The sequence below is a fragment of the Silene latifolia genome, chromosome X, assembly GCF_048544455.1.
Source record: "Silene latifolia isolate original U9 population chromosome X, ASM4854445v1, whole genome shotgun sequence".
Taxonomy (NCBI): Eukaryota; Viridiplantae; Streptophyta; class Magnoliopsida; order Caryophyllales; family Caryophyllaceae; genus Silene; species Silene latifolia.
In genome coordinates this window covers 19,347,330-19,367,216 of record NC_133537.1, presented here as the reverse complement: position 1 = coordinate 19,367,216, position 19,887 = coordinate 19,347,330, and the positions used below count along the sequence as shown (strand labels likewise).

The 19,887-nt window shown below is 40.0% G+C and overlaps 1 protein-coding gene across 1 annotated transcript; it reads left to right on the top strand.

Moving 5' to 3' along the window:
* Positions 1-356: 356 nt before the first annotated feature.
* Positions 357-1,722, top strand: LOC141621265 (uncharacterized). The gene has a single exon (XM_074437902.1). It carries the CDS (start codon positions 582-584, stop codon positions 1,539-1,541), a length of 960 nt encoding a protein of 319 aa, XP_074294003.1. The 5' UTR covers positions 357-581; the 3' UTR covers positions 1,542-1,722.
* Positions 1,723-19,887: the final 18,165 nt, after the last annotated feature.

The following is a 19,887-nucleotide window of genomic DNA, read 5'->3' as shown; positions in this document are numbered from 1 at the left end:
AATACCAATCACAATATCATCTCAACCAATATCAATCCAACGAAACATATTAATCAATCAATCACAACAATCTCAAATCATTTACGCAATCAATTGAGAGTAGGGAAACCCTACCTTATTCGAAATCTGAAATCAACAACAACAATGCTAGAATTGTTCTTTTACGAACTCGTCACCTAGCAAGAATAAACAACACTATATCATACACCATACTAATTAGCCTTTACCCCATCTTAATCAATTAGGACAAACCCTAAAAAACAACCATAACTGATTGACAAAGCACTAGAGACTTACCAACGAAGCCGGTAGTAATATCCATTACCTAACTATAACTAATTAATTAATTCAAATTTATTGTTGGGGAATATAACGCGGGATATACAACGGTAATATCTCTGATTTTTACCGACAATGAAAAAACAGGCTTCAAATTTCAAATTACTTTCCATAATTCCTGTCTATTAATCACAAATTTCCATAATTTTAATCAAAGAATTTTTACCCATCAATATTCTATATATAATCACACAATTGCATGCCCTTTAATTTCATTGCAAACATAAAAATTCCTAAAAAAGATGAAGACAATTACTGATAATCAGCTGCACAAGAAGAGAACAAGTAAGGGAAAGGCGAAAATCCCGATAAGACGAATCGCAGACAAGACTGCACGTCAAGTATGTTTCTCTAAACGTCGATCCGGGTTATTGAAGAAGTGTTCAAAGCTATGCAATGTGTTTCCCGGTACTGAATTTGCCGCCATTACTTTCTCAGTTGGCGGGAAACCCTTTTCCCACGGGTACCCTTGTTTCGATACTGTGATTAATCGTTTTCTAAACGATAATCGACAGGGTAATAATTCTCGAAACGTTGTTGGTAGTGATAAGAATTGGTGGGAAGCCTCAGTTGATGATATGAGGTTGGAGGAGCTTGAGGAATTTTTGGTGTCTCTTCAAAGGCTACAGAACGGGGTCGTTTCGAGGGTTGGTGAACTCACTCGAGTACACGAATCTGAAATCGGGTTCAACCCTGATCGCCAACTCTCTAATTATTACGAACAATCAACCGAAAACTTAAAAGTTGAAAGTTATGATTTCCCTGATGTAATTGATTGTGTTGATTGTGTATGCACGGATGCCTGTCTCAGCTCTGAATTTACTGACTATAGTTACGAAACAAAAGAAAGTTTCGATCTTGGGCCGGTTGTTGTTAACGTTGGTACCCTCTTTGATGTAATTAAGGGTATCAATTTTGGATGCAAGGATGCTACTGTCAGCCCTAACTCTGATAACTGTCAAGAATTCATGGAAATTATCGATTTTGAGTCGGTTGATGCAACCCCGGATGCCCAAGGTTCTGATTTCTCTTCTGAAATTCAAAGGATTGATTTTGGAAGCGATGATGAAACTTTCAGCCCTCAATTCAATTCTCAAGAAAGAAGGAACAGTTTCGATCTCAGTGAAGTACTCAAGATTGTTGATGCTGAATGCAACATTGATATCGGGTTTGTTGATAATTCATCATGGATGGATGGATGATTCATACTCCGTATTTCTTAAGCCCGCTTAGCTGTTGTTAAGTACTCGTATAAATTAAGTAGATTAGTATGATGAATTGATGATTCAGAATGCCCTAATTTAGCAGAATTCAGATTTGATTGCATTCAATTCTGACTGTAACAATTTATTGAATTTGTTTGTATGAAATTCGTCGATTTATGCAATAAAACATTTTATTCATTTCTGACTCCAGAATCCTCTCTCTTTTGATGCCTATTTTCGACGTTTTTTTGGCCATGTTTGTTGCAGTACTTAATGATGATTTGTACAGGTATGCTAAAATTTATATGTTTTTTTGTTTCTGCAGATAAATGTAAATAATTACTCCCATTACATCTAACTGAGCAAGCAAATTTTGTATATGAAGGGAATTTGTCATGTCAATTCCTAATTCTAATTGACCGAAACTTCTAACAATGTGGTCTCGGTTAAAAATCAAAACTTCTGAATCAAAATTGTCACTCGGATTAAAGACTGACATAGCGATGTTCCTGACGGTAATCAAAGCCTAATTTATTAATAAACAATAGAATCAGTTGTCTAGTAAAAGCATATCCAATTAGTAGAATGTGAAAAAGCGAAAAAGTATTGCAGGATGCTGATCAGCCACCTTCATAGGAATCATATCCTATAGTGGAATGATCAGGACCAGTTAAAAATTCATAAATGTCTACTGTCGAACATGCATTACACAAGTTTATACCAGCATATGCTTTCTTCTTCTTACGCATATTCTGCAGAAACTGAAAATCTATGGGGTATAAATATGATGTCAAAGCCAATTTCAGGACTACAGCATTACTACTTTCCGAATAATGCGCAGAAGCATGTTTGCTTAGAGAGGAGACTTTCCAACTTGTTTTTTTTCGCTAAGCAGAAACTTCAGAAGCTATATATCATATGATTGATGGTGAATACCAGGGTAATTCTCTATTGGCATGCAGATAATGCGCGTGCATTCTTGCTGTCACGCCAAAGGAGATTTGCCCTGCAATTCACCGCTTCAAGTCTTTATTACTCAATGTTACTCGTGTAACTATGTAAGTACTGGTTATTTCCCTTCAGTTTTCTTTCTGACCCAATGCTTGAGAAGTACCACGAATAATTTATGTTGCGGGACTTCATACCACAGAATGTTCAGTATCAGAACACCTTCAAAATGACAAGTAAGAATGAAAGAACTGTCAAAAATAGAAGACATCAGAGTGCAGAGGTTATGCACCTGCAATCCTGCATTCCTGCATGTCAACGATAGACTTCAATTTGCAATATAGGCGGTGTCAGACTTAATATTCGGGTCAGGTCATTTGTCGTGTAAATTTGGTTTTAAATTAGTCATTTTGAGTCATTCCAAATCAGGTGTTTCCTAGTAAGGTTGATAAGATTATAGAGGGGGAGACGATAATAAGAGAGATTTGTATTATTGGTTGATGTTGTTTTACATCGATATGGTGAGTTATTTATAATAACTCCCAACTTAATGGCAAACCCTAACCCTAATGGCAAACCCTAATGGTAGCCGGGCCTAGTATAGGCCCAATCTCCTAATACCCTCCCGCAATCGTAAAGGCAGTAAATAGTACGAACTTTGCGATTGGAGAAATACAAAGAAAATATAAAAAGAAAAAATGAAATCTTCAATCTTCATCTTTTTCGATCTTCATCAATCATCTTCGTCTTCGAAAAGTGGTAAGATAAACGAGTATAAAGACTCGCTAGAAATTTCTTCGAACAAGAACGTTAATTTTTTCGGACTTGTCGAAAGTATGAGTTAATTTGCGGGAACCCTAATCGAACCTGACAAATTTCAATAAACGGAAAATTATCGTCAGTTTCAATATTTGGAGAACGCTAAGTTTTTCGAACTCCAAACAAATTTTGTACCACCTTTAACGAATTTGAAAACTTTTAATTAAGTATCAAAGAAGATGAAATCAGATTATCAATGGCTCCGTTCAATATGTCGAGGGGATTATCATGATTGTTATTGTACGGTCAACACTTCCTAAAACAAAGAAGAGCACATACAGAATCCTTACTAACAACAATCTGTTAGTAATAATGCTCCACTAGAAAATTCTTCAACTCTTAGCTACAACTTTGATGATCCGACCAAGATCAATAGTCATAATTTTTTTTTTTTTGAGTATTAGAAAGAAAGAGTATTACTATATTGGAAATTCCACCGGTGGGCGTTGTTCATTTTCGCCCACCGGCAAGAAAGCGGAAGCAGCGGTTTTTAGAGTTCTCAAGAAAGAGGCTCTGATACCATGATAAGATTATAGAGGGGGAGACGATAATAAGAGAGATTTGTATTATTGGTTGATGTTGTTTTACATCGATATGGTGAGGTATTTATAATACCTCCCAACTTAATGGCAAACCCTAACCCTAATGGCAAACCCTAATGGTAGCCGGGCCTAGTATAGGCCCAATCTCCTAATAAAGGTATACTTCAGCGGGCCAAGATTTAGACGATAGCAGGGAAAAAAACACACAAATGTTAGCCTTGATGTAACTGGCTGTATATTGTATCCTTCGCACTGTGAGTCGAAAAAAGTGATGCCTTCAGCGGAAGCAAGCAAATACCGAGGAACAATGGTTGCCTTTTACTAAAGACTCGGCTTGATCCATAACATTGCTAAGGACTCGACTTCCTCTCCATTACATTCTCCGTGCTTCAAATATTAACAGTATAATATCTCAAGATATCTCCAACTCAAAAGATACACCTAATCCTACATAATCTCATCATATAGCTGTCAAATAATTGTAAATATAGCATACATATTTTCTGTCAATCAATTAGTATCAATTAGCACAATTGTATAGGCTGCTCTCCTTATTTAGCTATCATCTCTAACTATATATATATATTGTACATTCTCTCAGACTAATTAATATACAATTACAATTCACATAAACCTCTTTGTCTTATATGGTATCATCGAGTCTACAGCGATCCAATCTCCTACGACCCAAACGTCAACTCATTCAAACGCCACCAACACACCCTTCCTCATCCGTGTCTCACCCTGCCTAACACCACTAACGACACCCTTATCCCCAACCCACACAACACGGCTCAACCTCTCACAGCCCTGAACCTCAGCCACGTAGTCAAGCTCACACCCCTTAACTACACCTGGCGATTCCAACTCACCAATATCCTTTTTGCTCTAAGCCTTCTCGGATTCCTTGATGGATCCGAACCCACTCCCCCTCTTACCATTGTTGATGCCAACAAACAGGAGAATCCAAACCCTGCGCACCTGTCTTGGATCAAGCAAGACGGTCTTATCCTCGGCGTCCTTATGGGCACCATAACCGCAGCCCTACAAACCCTCATTGTACGGGCAAAAACACCGAAAGAAGCGTGGGATATCCTCGCCCACACATATGCAAACCCTTCGCGTATTCACATCCAACAACTTAAAGATAAACTCGATTCCATAGTCAAAACCACGGATCAAACCATCACCGACTACGTTCATTCCATCAAAGCGTGTGTGGATCAACTTGCTCTTATGGGCAAGATAATAGATCCTGAAGATGTCGTTTCGAAGGTCCTTAAGGGCCTCGACTATGAACTTTATAAACCTATCATTGATCCAATCCGAGCCCGAGACACACCAATTCGTTTCGAGGCTCTCACGAAAAATTACTACAATACAAATTGTTTATCAAACACCAACCCACCTACAATCATTTCACTTCTTCTGCCAACCCGGCCCACCATGGCCATAACCAAAACCATGGCCAATATCGATATTCCAATCAACCTGCCTCGAATCCACAATATGCAGCCACCAACCAATCCGCAAACTCCTCAAACCCCCGTCCCTTCAAAGGCCGATGCCAATGGTGTCGTGAAACAGGCCATGTCATCGCCAATTGTCCTCTGTTTCGGAAATTATTTCCAAACATTGTGTTTCCTGCCCCGTCAACCAATCGACAGCCGCACACCACATACCAAGCACACACTGCCACCACTGCCTCGACACTCTTAAACCCGAATTTTCTCCTTGACAGTGCTGCAAGTCATCACGTTACCCAAGACCTGGACACTCTTGCCTTCCACTCTCCATACACCGGCTTTGATGACCTCATCATAGGAGATGGTTCCGCCATACCAATCGCCAACATAGGTAATTTTAATTTGCAATCGCTTCAATTTAAATATGTTCTTCATGTCCCACGAATCTCGCGAAATATAATTTCTATTTCTAAATTATGTCGCGATAACCAAGCTTATGTTATTTTTTCCCATGATTGTTTCTTTGTTAAGGCGATGGCGACGGGAGCCATACTTCTCCAGGGCCGAGTTAAAGACGGCGTGTACGAGTGGTGTCCTCCTAAACCAAAAATCTATGCTTCTATTAAAGGACCCCCTTCGTTATCTTGGCATCATAAGTTAGGCCACCCAACATATGATGTAATCAAGATCATTAATAAAAATTTAACGTTTTCTATTTTTGATTATTCTCACTGTGAATCGTGCAACATCGCAAAGAGCAAAAAGCTACCATTTTCTACCTCGTCGTTCACAACCAACGCACACCATTGGACCTTATTTTTTCGGATCTTTGGACAAGCCCAATCACTTCGTTCGACCATTATAAATACTATATCGTATTCGTCGATCACTATAGCAAGTATATTTGGCTGTATCCCTTAAAACGAAAGTCCGACACTAGTCAATTGTTTGCACAATTTAAAGCGCTTGTAGAGAAACATTTTAGTAAACCCATTTAAACATTTCTTTTCCGATAATGGAGGAGAATATATTAAATTAACAACCAATCTACTTAACAACGGTATTTCTCATTCCACATCTCCCCCGCATACTCTCGAACACAATGGTTATGCTGAAAGGAGACACCGTCACATAGTTGAAACGGGCGTAGCTCTTCTTAACCACGCCCGTCTACCGACCTAGTACTGGCCTTTCGCTTTTAGTACTGCAACTTATATAATAAATCGCCTTCCCACCCGCTCACTCCAAGGCAACTCTCCCTATTATGTGATTCACAACAAACAACCCGGCTACACCAATCTTCATAATTTCGGGTGTCTCTGCTACCCTTGGTTAAGGCCCTACACCAAGCATAAATTAGAAAACCGCTCTATTCCGTGTGTTTTTATTGGTTACTCGACCACTCAAAGCGCCTTTCATTGCCTTGACCCCAAAACTCATCGTATCTACACCTCGCGTCACGTTAAATTTTATGACGATATCTACCCTTTCTATAAATTGTCTACGGACTCATCGCCCTCTCCCGCCCCCGACGAATGGGCCACACTATCTCTCCCTATCCTACCGACCACCACCACTACACTGCCACCTGAACCTGCTGCCCAGCCTCCCCGTCCAAAACCTCCTGTTCGCTTTGTCTACACATGTCGAACCCCCACCCAACCCACGATCACACCTCCTCCTTCCTCTGAACCCTCTGTTGAACAACACTCCACCACCTCTGCCCCATCTTCATCTCGGTCTGAACCGATTCTCCCTCCGCCAGACAAGGCTGTCACTCGGCTCAAAAATAATATTCGAAAGCCGAACCCAAAATATGCTAAACTTGCTCATATCTCCACCTCGGCCACAAGCCTTCCTAATATCGTAAAACAGGCCCTCTTTCTTCCACATTGGCGTCAAGCGATGCAAGATGAATATAATGCCCTTGCTCGCAACCATACATGGACCCTGGTACCCTGTTCCTCCGCTCGAAACATCGTTGGATGTAAATGGGTATATAGGAATAAATATCATCCTGATGGAACCCTTAAACAACACAAAGCTCGCCTAGTCGTAAAAGGATTTCACCAACGACCAGGCATTGACTATACGGAAACATTCAGTCCCGTTTTCAAACCCGCCACCGTACGCCTAATTCTCTCTTTGGCCGTAGCTAAAGCCTGGCCCCTCCGTCAGCTTGACATAAATAATGCATTCCTACAAGGCACGCTGACAGATGAGGTATTCATGACACAACCACCTGGATTTGTTGATCAAACCAACCTGACTTTGTTTGCAAACTGCACAAAGCTATTTATGGACTAAAACAAGCTCCTCGAGCTTGGTACAGCGAACTAAAATCATATCTCACTACCGTTGGCTTCACTCAATCAATTTCTAATCCCTCTTTATTTATTTTACAAACCGGCAAAACCAGCCTCTATATGCTTATTTATGTAGATGATATAATTATTATAGGACCAAATCCTTCTCACCTACAAACCTTCTTCACTGCTATTTCTAAACGTTTCTCTCTCAAAGATCTCGGACCTCTGTCATACTTCCTTGGCATTGAGGTTACTCCTAATGCCCTTGGCCTTCATTTAAGTCAGTCTAAATATATAAATGACCTTCTTACGAAATATAACATGGCTGATGCAAAACCAAACACCACCCATATGGCTACATCACCCCCTCTCCTACGAGAAGACAACAAAGTAATTCAAGACCACTCCACCTATCGAGCCATTATTGGGAGCTTGCAATATTTATCTCTCACTCGACCCGATATCGCTTTCACCATCAACCGCCTTGCTCAATTCCTCCATCACCCCACTACTAATCATTGGACTGCACTAAAACGTCTGCTTCGTTACCTTCAAAGGACTCAAACCCATGGAATTCAACTCTATAAACTCTCCCCTCTTTGTCTCCATGCCTTTTGTGATGCTGACTTTGGAGGTGACAAAGACAACTTCTTCTCGACAACAGGCTACATTGTTTATCTTGGACGCAATCCAATCTCCTGGTCCTCCAAGAAACAAAAAGGCATTGCCCTCTCCACCACTGAAGCTGAATTTCGCGTTGTTGTCTCTGTTGCAACCGAAACTATGTGGCTTAGCAACCTCCTCTCTGAACTGAATCTAACCGTCAACAAACCACCCGCCATTTTTTGTGATAACATCTCCGCCACACTCTATGCCAAGAATCACGTCTTCCACTCCCTGATGAAGCACATGGACATCTCCTTTCACTTTGTCAAACAACAACTTCACCAAGGTCAAATTCGCATTTCTCATGTCGCGAGCAAAGATCAACTTGCAGATATCCTTACCAAGCCGCTGCACAAACAACAATACCAAGACTTACGGACCAAGCTTGGCCTTATCGAAAGAATGTCCAACTTGAGGGGGCGTATTAACAGTATAATATCTCAAGATTTCTCCAACTCAAAAGATACACCTAATCCTACATAATCTCATCATATAGCGTCAAATAATTGTAAATATAGCATACATATTTTCTGTCAATCAATTAGTATCAATTAGCACAATTGTATAGGCTCCTCTCCTTATTTAGCTATCATCTCTAACTATATATGTTGTACATTCTCTCAGACTAATTAATATACAATTACAATTCACATAAACCTCTTTGTCTTATATCAAATACTTGCAAAGTGATGTCCACTGGAATATTACAGGAGCTTATAGACACTGATTAACGATTAATCATGTAGTTGACTGTAATTCAAGGGCGCGGTGAAAAATAAGCTTTTTACTAGATGGAATTTTAAGCGGTTGTTAAGTTATTTTCTTTCCGTAAATCCAGTGAAGTGACATTGATAATTTCAGCTGTGATTTGGGAAGATAAGCCTTAAATATGGATGTAAGAATTGATAACATGATGCTGTAAGAATCGAACACCCGACCACATAGTTAAAAACTATACTGAGTGCTAATGCTGGTTAGCTGAGCAAAGACACTCGTGCGCCCTTGACTATGAAAAACTAACTAGTTTTGTGACCCCGAGCACTCACGGGTCTGTTTAAGTGTCTCTTTTCGTTTTCAACTCTTTTCACTTTTTTTTTCAATTGCTCTTTCATTTTCTATGATGTAGTAGGTTATGATAGTGTATTCTCTAGATCTAATTTTTATCGTTCATTTTTCTCTCTAAATTTATCTCAAATTAATTGTCCCATGTCTAAGTTTAATAAGGTAATAGAATGTACATCTAAAATCGCCCTTACTAGTAGTAGCTACATCATAATATCTTAACTAATATATATTATCTCATGATAATATATTTCCTAATAATCACTAATATAATATATTCCTAATATTCTCTAATAGCTACTACCAGTCTACCACCTCCCATTACAATTAAGTTGTCATTATTTCTCCTTAATTAAGTTAAGGGGCACTGTTGTTATTTTCTCAATTTTTTTGTTAAATCATCTTTAAAAAGAAAAGTAATAAGACAATAAAAATTGAGATGTAGGAAATGATACTGATGCTTGTGTATTGCTTCTATAGTTCCAACTCTTGACTTGTTATATATTAGCAAATGAAAGCAGATATATAGCGCAATAAATGAATCCCTATGAATCGAGAAATATTAGTATTTGTGTAGGGGATGGAGAGTTACTTGCCTGTATTGTATTGAAGAATACATTTTAGGGTTTTTTGTCAGAAATTATCTTTTATTTAGGGTCATTTGTGAACAACTAGCTTTCATTTTATTTTTGACTTTCAACTACCTTTTATTTCTTCATTTTGCGAAAGACTACCAAAACTCTACTTCCGACGAAAAAAAAGTGAATTTTCCGGCGTTGGCTTACCATTTCATGTTGAATCTAACTCTTTACTTCATAACCCTAATAATTGACGATAAAGATTGATTAAACTCAACATTAATCACTTCAATTTGTCTCTCTCTTACCCAAATCAAAGTCCTAATTACGGAAACAAAATCATCATTGATATTAATTTGAATATGGTAGATAATTCTTCAACAATAATGATCTATTATGGCCTTATGGGCAAAATTAACTCCTAGGGTTAACTATTCGAAAATAATCATGAATTCACTCTTAGGATCACTTGTGTGCTACTATCTCATTAGTTTTACCATCTTTACTATGAAGAGAGAAAGAGGGTACTTTAATATGACTTAGATGGACAGTAGGTTGATGAATCATGATTAGTCTATAAGGTTGTTGAATTGTAAGGGTGAAGGTGAAAGTGGTAGTAAAAGTGACGACGGAGATAGAGATTGAGATGGTTGATGCGTTGATATTGCTTTGAACAAACTTTTGATAAGGTGTTGGGCATGGAGATGAGCTTTTTCGGATTTTGTTTGGTGAACAAAGGGAGAAATGTGGGTTATATGTGTGAAAAAGGGAGAAAAGAGCAAGTCAATGCTGGAAAGTACACTTTTTTTCGTAGGAGGTGGAATTTTGGTAGTCTTTCGCAGATGAAGAAATGAAAGGTAGTTGAAAGCCAAAAATAAAATAAAAGGTAGTTGTTCACAAATGACCCTAAATAAAAGGTAGTTTCTGACAAAAAATGAATAAAAGAAACACTAATTCTAAATTTTGCGAACCACTTAAAAGCTAAAAATTAAAATTCTAAAAAAAATAAAGTAGAATTGTGACAACTCTTGCCGTTAAAGTATCTAATCAACAAAGAACTTAACCTAGAATTGAAAAAAAAAAAATAAGAGGTTTGAGTGCACTATATGTTTAGCGAAGTAGCCAGTTAGCGAGCACAAATTTCTGTGATTCTATTTGTTGCCTAATAATACTCTTTTTGCGTGGTCCTTTATTTTTGGGTATTGCTTTTTCACATACGTCATTTACACTTTTACCCTTGTCATTTTTTCAACTCCTCCCCCAATTCATTTTTTTCTTCCCTCTTCCCTCATCTCACTTCGTTCAGCGTATGCATTTTGTTTTATAGTTTGTAGTTTCCGCAACCCGAATAACAGAATTGATAAATGATACACTTTCGTTGAATCCACCAGTGTTATGTTCATTTGGTCAACTAATGTTGTTAAGGCGATTGGCAATCAGTTATGGGTTTCGGAGAAGGATAATCGAATTACACAGCCTTCTTTTCTCTGCACCAAGCATGCTTTAATGTTCTGATACAATTTCTAACAGCATATGGCTTTTTCGATGGCTAAGCCAAGTCATATGAAAAGTTAATGATTGATAATACTACCTAATCGATAACAATTGAAAACCAAGTTACTTGTAACACCCAGGATCTTTAAGAACGTTGTTGACCAATCTTATTGACCAAACAGACCTTAGGGATGAATGGTGTAGGATCAGACTGGTAATAGGAGATGTATAGGTTAGTTACTCGACCTAGCGGGGGCCACTCGGCCGAGTATCACCAATACTCGACCGAGTGGGTTCTACTCGGCCGAGTATTCATATACTCGACCGAGTATGGCTGCTGTCGACACGTTATTATAAATGCGAGTTCGCGAGATTCATTTCTATTTTCTCATTTCCTCGACAGTTTCTCTTTCTCTAACCCTAGACCATCTCCCTACTCTATCACTCCATAGCCTCATACCTTAAAGGGATTAGCTTAAACCCCTACCATGGGAATGTCGGGATTCGCGGAGCAAGGAGGACGTGGGTGGTGGTTGTCTATGTCGTCACCGATGTGCAAGGTTAGGTAAGTTTCTGCCTTGTGCCCTTTTGAATGATTCTTTGAGTATAGCCGTGTAATAGGACATGGTTATCATTGTTAGGGTGCTTATTGGAGTCGTGCGCGGCTGTAGTTGGAAGTCTTTCATGCTTTGCGATGAGGTAGGGTCTCCCTACTCAGTCTACTGTTAATTGATTTGAGATTATGATTGTATTGTAATTTGTGGCTATCTGCTGATCATCGGAGTATGGGTGTTGGGGTGATGATGTCGTTGTGGCATGACAGCTGGGTCATGTGATTGTGATTGTGGTGGAGTCACTTGCGGGAGTGGCTCCACACCCTAGTTCGCCCTCCGTGGAACCCGCCACGGGAGGGGATGTGCACATTAAGGGACAGGGAATGTTAGTCGCTCGATGATGAGCTGGACTAGGTGGGAATGGACTGCGGTCACCCACTGGCGGCGAGGGCTACCTGTTGCGATGGGTAGTCTGGCAGGGCTACACCCTTCGCGGTGTAGTCAATTATGATACGATGTGGTAAGGTTGAGATGGCGGATGATCAGCTGTTTACTTTATTGTCTTATCTTATACTTGATTAGTCAGTACTGACCCCGTGTTGTTTTGTGGTATCTGCGGTGATCCATTCGGGGATGGTGAGCAGTTGGTTTAGCAGGTATTGTTGATTACTGCTGCTGGGATTGGAGGGATCGAGTCATCACGCTACTGGTCTAGAGATGTAGAATCACAAGTGTTGTAATTGAACTTTATTTTAGGGACCTTGAATAGAATGATATTGTAATAGATATTCTAATGATATAATATTGTTCTTGTATTGTCTAATTTGATCTACCTCCTCGAAAACCGAGATGGTGACACCGTCATATACTTTGGAATGGTCCTTGGTAAGGCGTTACGGTGTACGGGGTGTTACAAAGTGGTATCAGAGCCGACGATTTTGGAACCTGAACTAACGAAATTAATGAACATAGGGTGTCAATTAAAATGAACCTGGTGTATGTACGTTGGGAGCCCCAGCCGATGCTAGATTTTGGGTGAGTAGGCGCCCTCATTTCAAAATCATGGCCCCATCGGACTTAAGCCAGACACGGGAAAAGGGTAGCTAGTGTGAGTCGTGGATTGCTAAGTGTTGTGTGTTGTGTGCATCTATAGTGTGCGTATCTATTACTAGAGTGGTATGTGTTAGATAGATGTGTGGAAAAGTGGAAGTGAATATGGAATTGTTGCAAGGTGTGATCAGTGACAAATTAATCAATTTGTTTTATGATGAATGTGTTAGGTGTGAAATTATTGTGTTACAAATGTGAATAATGTGTACGTCTGGTGATTAGCAGAAGTAGAAATGATGTGATATAGAGCTAAACCTGGTAGGTACCGTAATTAGATTGTGACATATGCCATATGGGTACAGTAAAATAGTTTCTTGGCATAGTGAGGGATGAAGGTAGAAGTGATGATTGTTTGGAGATGAATGTACGGATATACGTGTTGTTATGTGTTTACGTGGTAGGAATCGTTTTAATTGTGACGAGCCGGAATCCCGAACTCCGAACGATATTATTTGATTTTGCAGAACAAAGAAAAGTTACGACTCCTTCTTTATTTCGAAAAATTCGACCGAGTAGATGCGAGTACTCGACCGAGTAGACCAAACTCGGCCGAGTATCAAGTTACATAACCGAGTACCTATTTTGTTAGAATAATAATCGACTCTGGTCTTAAAAACTCGACCGAGTAAGGATGGTACTCGACCGAGTAGTGCTCACTCGGCCGAGTATCCTAAATACTCGACCGAGTAGTGAACACTCGGCCGAGTATTCCCAACACTCGACCGAGTGTTGCTGTAGCAGGCCTTTTGCGGGTTATACAAAAACCCTAATTTCGTGCCTTTCTTTCTTATTTCCGCCTCCCATCTTCATCTTTCCTTCTCTCTAAAACTCCATACTCTTCCTTTCTCAAGCTTTTGGGTAAAATCTTGGTACCACACTTGTTCTATATTGCCCTAAATCAGTTTAAGGTAAGATTTAAACTCAAATTCCTTAATTGTTTTCAAAGACTTTGTGTAATAGCATGCTATATTTCGATTCCTTGTTAAAAACCATTGAAATTCAGTCTTAAACTTATTGATTTTCGAATTCAACCACGTATAGAACTTGTGTAGATTTTGGTTGATTAATTTCATGGGGAAAAATTCAATTTCTGAATTCTAGGGTTAGCAAAAACGAAATTCTTCTTATTGTTGATGAGTATTTCCTGATTAGAGGCGATTTGAAAATTTGGAACTATGTGAATTGTAAAATACATGGTGATTTCTGATAGTTTATCTCACAAAGCTTATTCCAAAATCGATATACAAGTAAAACAGTCCGTCCTTTGTGTTAAGAACTTTCAAGTGTCAATCCTTTGTTAAAAATGATTTTCTTGCAGTATGGTGAAAACTAGAGGTTTACCCAACAAGAGACCTCGCGCGAATGTTCAACTCGAGGTGGGCAATGTAGATGGACCGGTTGTACCGCCGGTGGAGGCACATCCATCGGTAATTTTTGCTAACTTCGATCATCGTAAGGCTTTTGTGGCTCTTATGCGCCGTCCTTTTCGCCCCACCCGATGTGTCAACCCTAGTATCCTTGAGACTTTGGGGATTAAGGAGGACATAGTTCACATTTTCAAGATTTTGGGCATGGAGGGGTTGTATCACTTGAGAAAGAAATCATACCCCCACTTGACCTTAGAGTTTTTAAGCTCTTTTGTTTATGATAGGAAGGGCAAGACCGTCTCTTTTCGTCTCATGAATGAGGATCATGAGCTTACCCTTGATGAGTTGGCTGACCATTTAGGTTTAGAGGCCGAGGAGGATGACTACCTTAGTGACGTGGCCAAGAACAAAGGCGCACCTCGCATTTCCTTATTTGACCGGCGGACCCGCCCTACCGTCGCGGTGCCATGTTGATTAATGATATCCAAAGACGTTTCCCTTCGTATGTTTCTAAGGATGTTGACTGTCCGCTTTACTCGAGAGAGGACGTGAGTAAGCTCAATTCTCACGAAGTCATGCTCCTTGTGTCCTACCTTAACCTCCACCGCCGGAAACCGTTTTACTACAAAGTGCTCCGGTATAGTGTGCTCTAGTCCGGAGCGCATGGCACGATCCGAGACCCGATTTATTGCTTGCGGGGCCATAGTGACCCGCCTAGCTCGGCGACCGACCGACTTTGAGGCCCCACCTCCCGAGGGGAATGAGTATGTTGAGGTTGTACCCACCATGGACGCCCGATCGGCGTCGAACCGATGGTTGAGGAAGATAGATGATGGGTCGTATGCTTGGAGAGTGAGGGGAACTATGTGGATGGTGCTTCCGACCCACTCATCTCCCCGTTGTTGATCATTTGGCCGAGTGGGAGCCTTGTGGCATCCCTAGACCTGAGCCCCAGTCCCACTGATCGACCCACGGATCCTCCCGGACTTACCCGAGCCCGTCACCTTACATGAGGGACAAGCGGCAGCACCTCCCCCACCTAGGGAGCGTCGTGGAGTTAGGCGACCTAGGGTAGACCCGGTTGTGTTTGAGCCCTCTTACTCGCCCCCGACTCTTACCCTTACCACCCCTATCGGTACTCGCCGTACCCTACGGTGCATGACCCTAGGATGCGGCCTCATGAGCCGGGCCGAGCGGATCTCTTCTACTTTGGTGCTCCGCAACCTACACGAGATGACCCTTAATCGGGGCATCGGACCGATTTGGCACACTTGTATGGTGGAGAGGACCGGGAGTGGATACGGGAGTATTCCACGCTTATGGGGTGGACCCGAGTTTCGGAGACAACCGAGAGGAGACGAGTTTGGCTACCTCGCAGACCGTGGGGAGCCAACTCCGGTGGTCGGCTAGGGAGGGGACTACTCGGCGGCAGTTTTCCAGTGCGGGAGTTCAGGTGCAGGTACCTCTGGCGCAGGTGGTGGTGATGACATGGAGGAGGGTCCTCGTTGCTGATCTTAGGTTGTTAGGTTATTTACTTTGATTTATTTGGTGTTGGACTTAATTGGCTATGATGGATTTACCTTATCGATCGGATTTATTGTTCTTCTTTGAATGTTGTTATCAGTATTTAGTATCTATGGTTGGATGACTGTATTTGGCCATAAGGCCGTTAATTGGTTATCGTATGGAGAAGTTTTAAATGTCACTTAATGTCGGAATTGGTTATGTTTTGGATCTATGGTGAAGAATGGATGCAGGTTGTTAGTGATAGCTAGGTTGTCGACAAAACACTCTCTGGCAGGTATACTCGACCGAGTATATATATTACTACTCGACCGAGCGGAGTCTACTCGGCCGAGTATTCTTATACTCGACCGAGTAGAACTTACTCGACCGAGTAGCCTTTCATACTCGGCCGATTATTGCGACTTCAGAGGGACATTGGAAATTTGTTATGAAAATTTCATAATTACGTGATAATTGTGTGACAAAGCTTGTTAGATACTTGTTTTACTATGTTATACTAGATGACGTCCTACAGATGGATCATTATGGTATCATGGATTTGTGATTGTTGGTATCGGCTATAAATTTATGAATGTTTTGTTGTATAAAACAGGTTAGTTATTTTAAGGGGGGGGGGGGGGGATACCCTAGACATTTAATTATATGAAGGTAATACTTTACTCATATCACGTGCTCACTGTAAGAAGTTTTATACATATGTATATGTTTGGTTACAATGATAATTGTTTCAATGAGGTTACGTATAGACCTGTTCTTTTTCAATTATTCTATATGTTAATTGTCGCTATAAGAGTATATATATTGGTTGCTGAAGTATTTGGTTTTTATAAGTCACCAGAGTGTAATGTCGTAAAACAAGTTGAGCTACATGAGTTTATAAGTAATGTCACCGTCATGTGGTACGTTTTAGCGTTGGGTTTGGGAAAATGATTACTGGTGAACTTCGGGGACGAAGTTCCTTTAAGAGGGGAAGAGTAATGTCGCGGAATTAAGTATTTAATTATGTAAAATATGTGTTTAGTTATACCTATGATTTTGGAATCACATGTATGTAGTTAACATTCGGAATTTATGTTCATGTTTCCTTGAAGCGATAGCTATGTTGTATTCGGGTAATATAAAGATTATACTATACACGGAGGTCTCAACTCAATTTTTATGACAAGTATTTTATTTATGAAAGATGTATCTTCTTCATGTGTAAGTGTTTAATTTTATGAAATATTGGGAATCATATGTATGTTAGGTGTGCTCACATTCGGAATTACTGGATTACAATTATGTTTTCTTTAAGCCGCATCTATGTTGTATTCAATTAATATGAAAATTTTATGGCGCAAGGGTGTCAAGTAATATGAAGATTCGATTCAATTGATGATAATTGGTATACGTGTTCGGAATGTGGTGATTGTGTACTTATGTACTTTACAATGGTGTATCGCTTTGCATTGTATATTTAATATAAACGTATGGAACGTGGTAGTTTACAAGTGTGTATGGTTTTCTTACATTGTGTAAAGTGTTGCAATTGCATACTTGTGTAGGTATAGGGTGAATACTGTTTTGAGATTGGGTTATTGTTTGGAAAGGTAGCTGTGATAGGTGATTGTTGTTGAGTAAGTTGGTTGATGGTAATGTATGGATAGTGTGAATTTGTGCACCTTTGTGAAGGTGGTTAAGGTCTTGGTACATAAATTTTGCGGGGAGTGTCGTACGGGCTGAACTTCGGGGACGAAGTTCTTTTAAGGGGGGAAGATTGTAACACCCAGGATCTTTAAGAACGTTGTTGACCAATCTTATTGACCAAACAGACCTTAGGGATGAATGGTGTAGGATCAGACTGGTAATAGGAGATGTATAGGTTAGTTACTCGACCTAGCGGGGGCCACTCGGCCGAGTATCACCAATACTCGACCGAGTGGGTTCTACTCGGCCGAGTATTCATATACTCGACCGAGTATGGCTGCTGTCGACACGTTATTATAAATGCGAGTTCGCGAGATTCATTTCTATTTTCTCATTTCCTCGACAGTTTCTCTTTCTCTAACCCTAGACCATCTCCCTACTCTATCACTCCATAGCCTCATACCTTAAAGGGATTAGCTTAAACCCCTACCATGGGAATGTCGGGATTCGCGGAGCAAGGAGGACGTGGGTGGTGGTTGTCTATGTCGTCACCGATGTGCAAGGTTAGGTAAGTTTCTGCCTTGTGCCCTTTTGAATGATTCTTTGAGTATAGTCGTGTAATAGGACATGGTTATCATTGTTAGGGTGCTTATTGGAGTCGTGCGCGGCTGTAGTTGGAAGTCTTTCATGCTTTGCGATGAGGTAGGGTCTCCTACTCGCCCATCGTTAATTGATTTGAGATTATGATTGTATTGTAATTTGTGGCTATCTGCTGATCATCGGAGTATGGGTGTTGGGGTGATGATGTCGTTGTGGCGTGACAGCTGGGTCATGTGATTGTGATTGTGGTGGAGTCACTTGCGGGAGTGGCTCCACACCCTAGTTCGCCCTCCGTGGAACCCGCCACGGGAGGGGATGTGCACATTAAGGGACAGGGAATGTTAGTCGCTCGATGATGAGCTGGACTAGGTGGGAATGGACTGCGGTCACCCACTGGCGGCGAGGGCTACCTGTTGCGATGGGTAGTCTGGCAGGGCTACACCCTTCGCGGTGTAGTCGATTATGATACGATGTGGTAAGGTTGAGATGGCGGATGATCAGCTTTTTACTTTATTGTCTTATCTTATACTTGATTAGTCGATCGACCCGTGTTGTTTTGTGGTATCTGCGGTGATCCATTCGGGGATGGTGAGCGGTTGGTTTAAGCGGTATTGTTGATTATTCTTCTTTGGGATTGGAGGGATCGAGTCATCACGCTATTGGTCTAGAGATGTAGAATCACAAGTGTTGTAATTGAACTTTATTTTAGGGACCTTGAATAGAATGATATTGTAATAGATATTCTAATGATATAATATTGTTCTTGTATTGTCTAATTTGATCTACCTCCTCGGGAAACCGAGATGGTGACACCGTCATATACTGGAATGGTCCTTGGTAAGGCGTTCTGGTGTACGGGGGTGTTACATTACTAATTGACAAACCCTAATTTTATAACAAAGTAATTGATAAACAGTTATTAATACGAGTATTGCTAAACATAAAAACTATTTCACTGTTTTAATAACTTGAAGAATTATAATTCATTATTAAAGTTTTTAGAACAATTGAGATCAATTTTAGGGAAAAAACCGAAAAAGTAATATATGAACCCTAATTTGTCAAGATTTAGGAAAAGGGTAACATATGAAAAGTTAATGAAAAAGTGTATGTGTAAGAGTAAAGTCCGTATGTGAAAAAGCAATACCGTTATTTTTATTGTTAAGTCTTAATTGTCCATGGTTTTTAAAATTGCAAAGTTAATTGGATACACAATTGTGGCCCACAAATACTATCTTACAACCAGTTGTATATTAGCATTGTACAACCGCCTCAAAGTTGTTGAGTTCTTTACACAAAGTTGTCGAGCTATTTTATAAGTTATTGAGCTAATTTAAAAAGTTATTGAGTTTAATAATTATTCCTCTTAAGCTCAATAACTTTGTATTGTAACTCGACAATTTTGTTAGTAAAACTCGACAACTTTATAACAAAACTCAACAACATTGAAAAGGTTGTACATAAACTACATACAACCAGTTGTATAATCTACTAATTGATTGTGGCCACTATATTAATACTTCGTACAACATTATTCCATTTTGTTCGATATTCCTCCTTCCTTCTCATTCGATGCCTTGTAAAGAAAATGTGAACTCTAAAACCATAATGACAACTATGTGATCTGAAAATCACCCCAAAGGGAGTTTAGTTGTTAGATTTCAATTCGTACAAA

What these genes read in the sequence shown, in the direction of transcription:
- LOC141621265 (XM_074437902.1), top strand. Translation starts at nt 582, where the DNA reads ATGAAGACAATTACTGATAATCAGCTGCACAAGAAGAGAACAAGTAAG.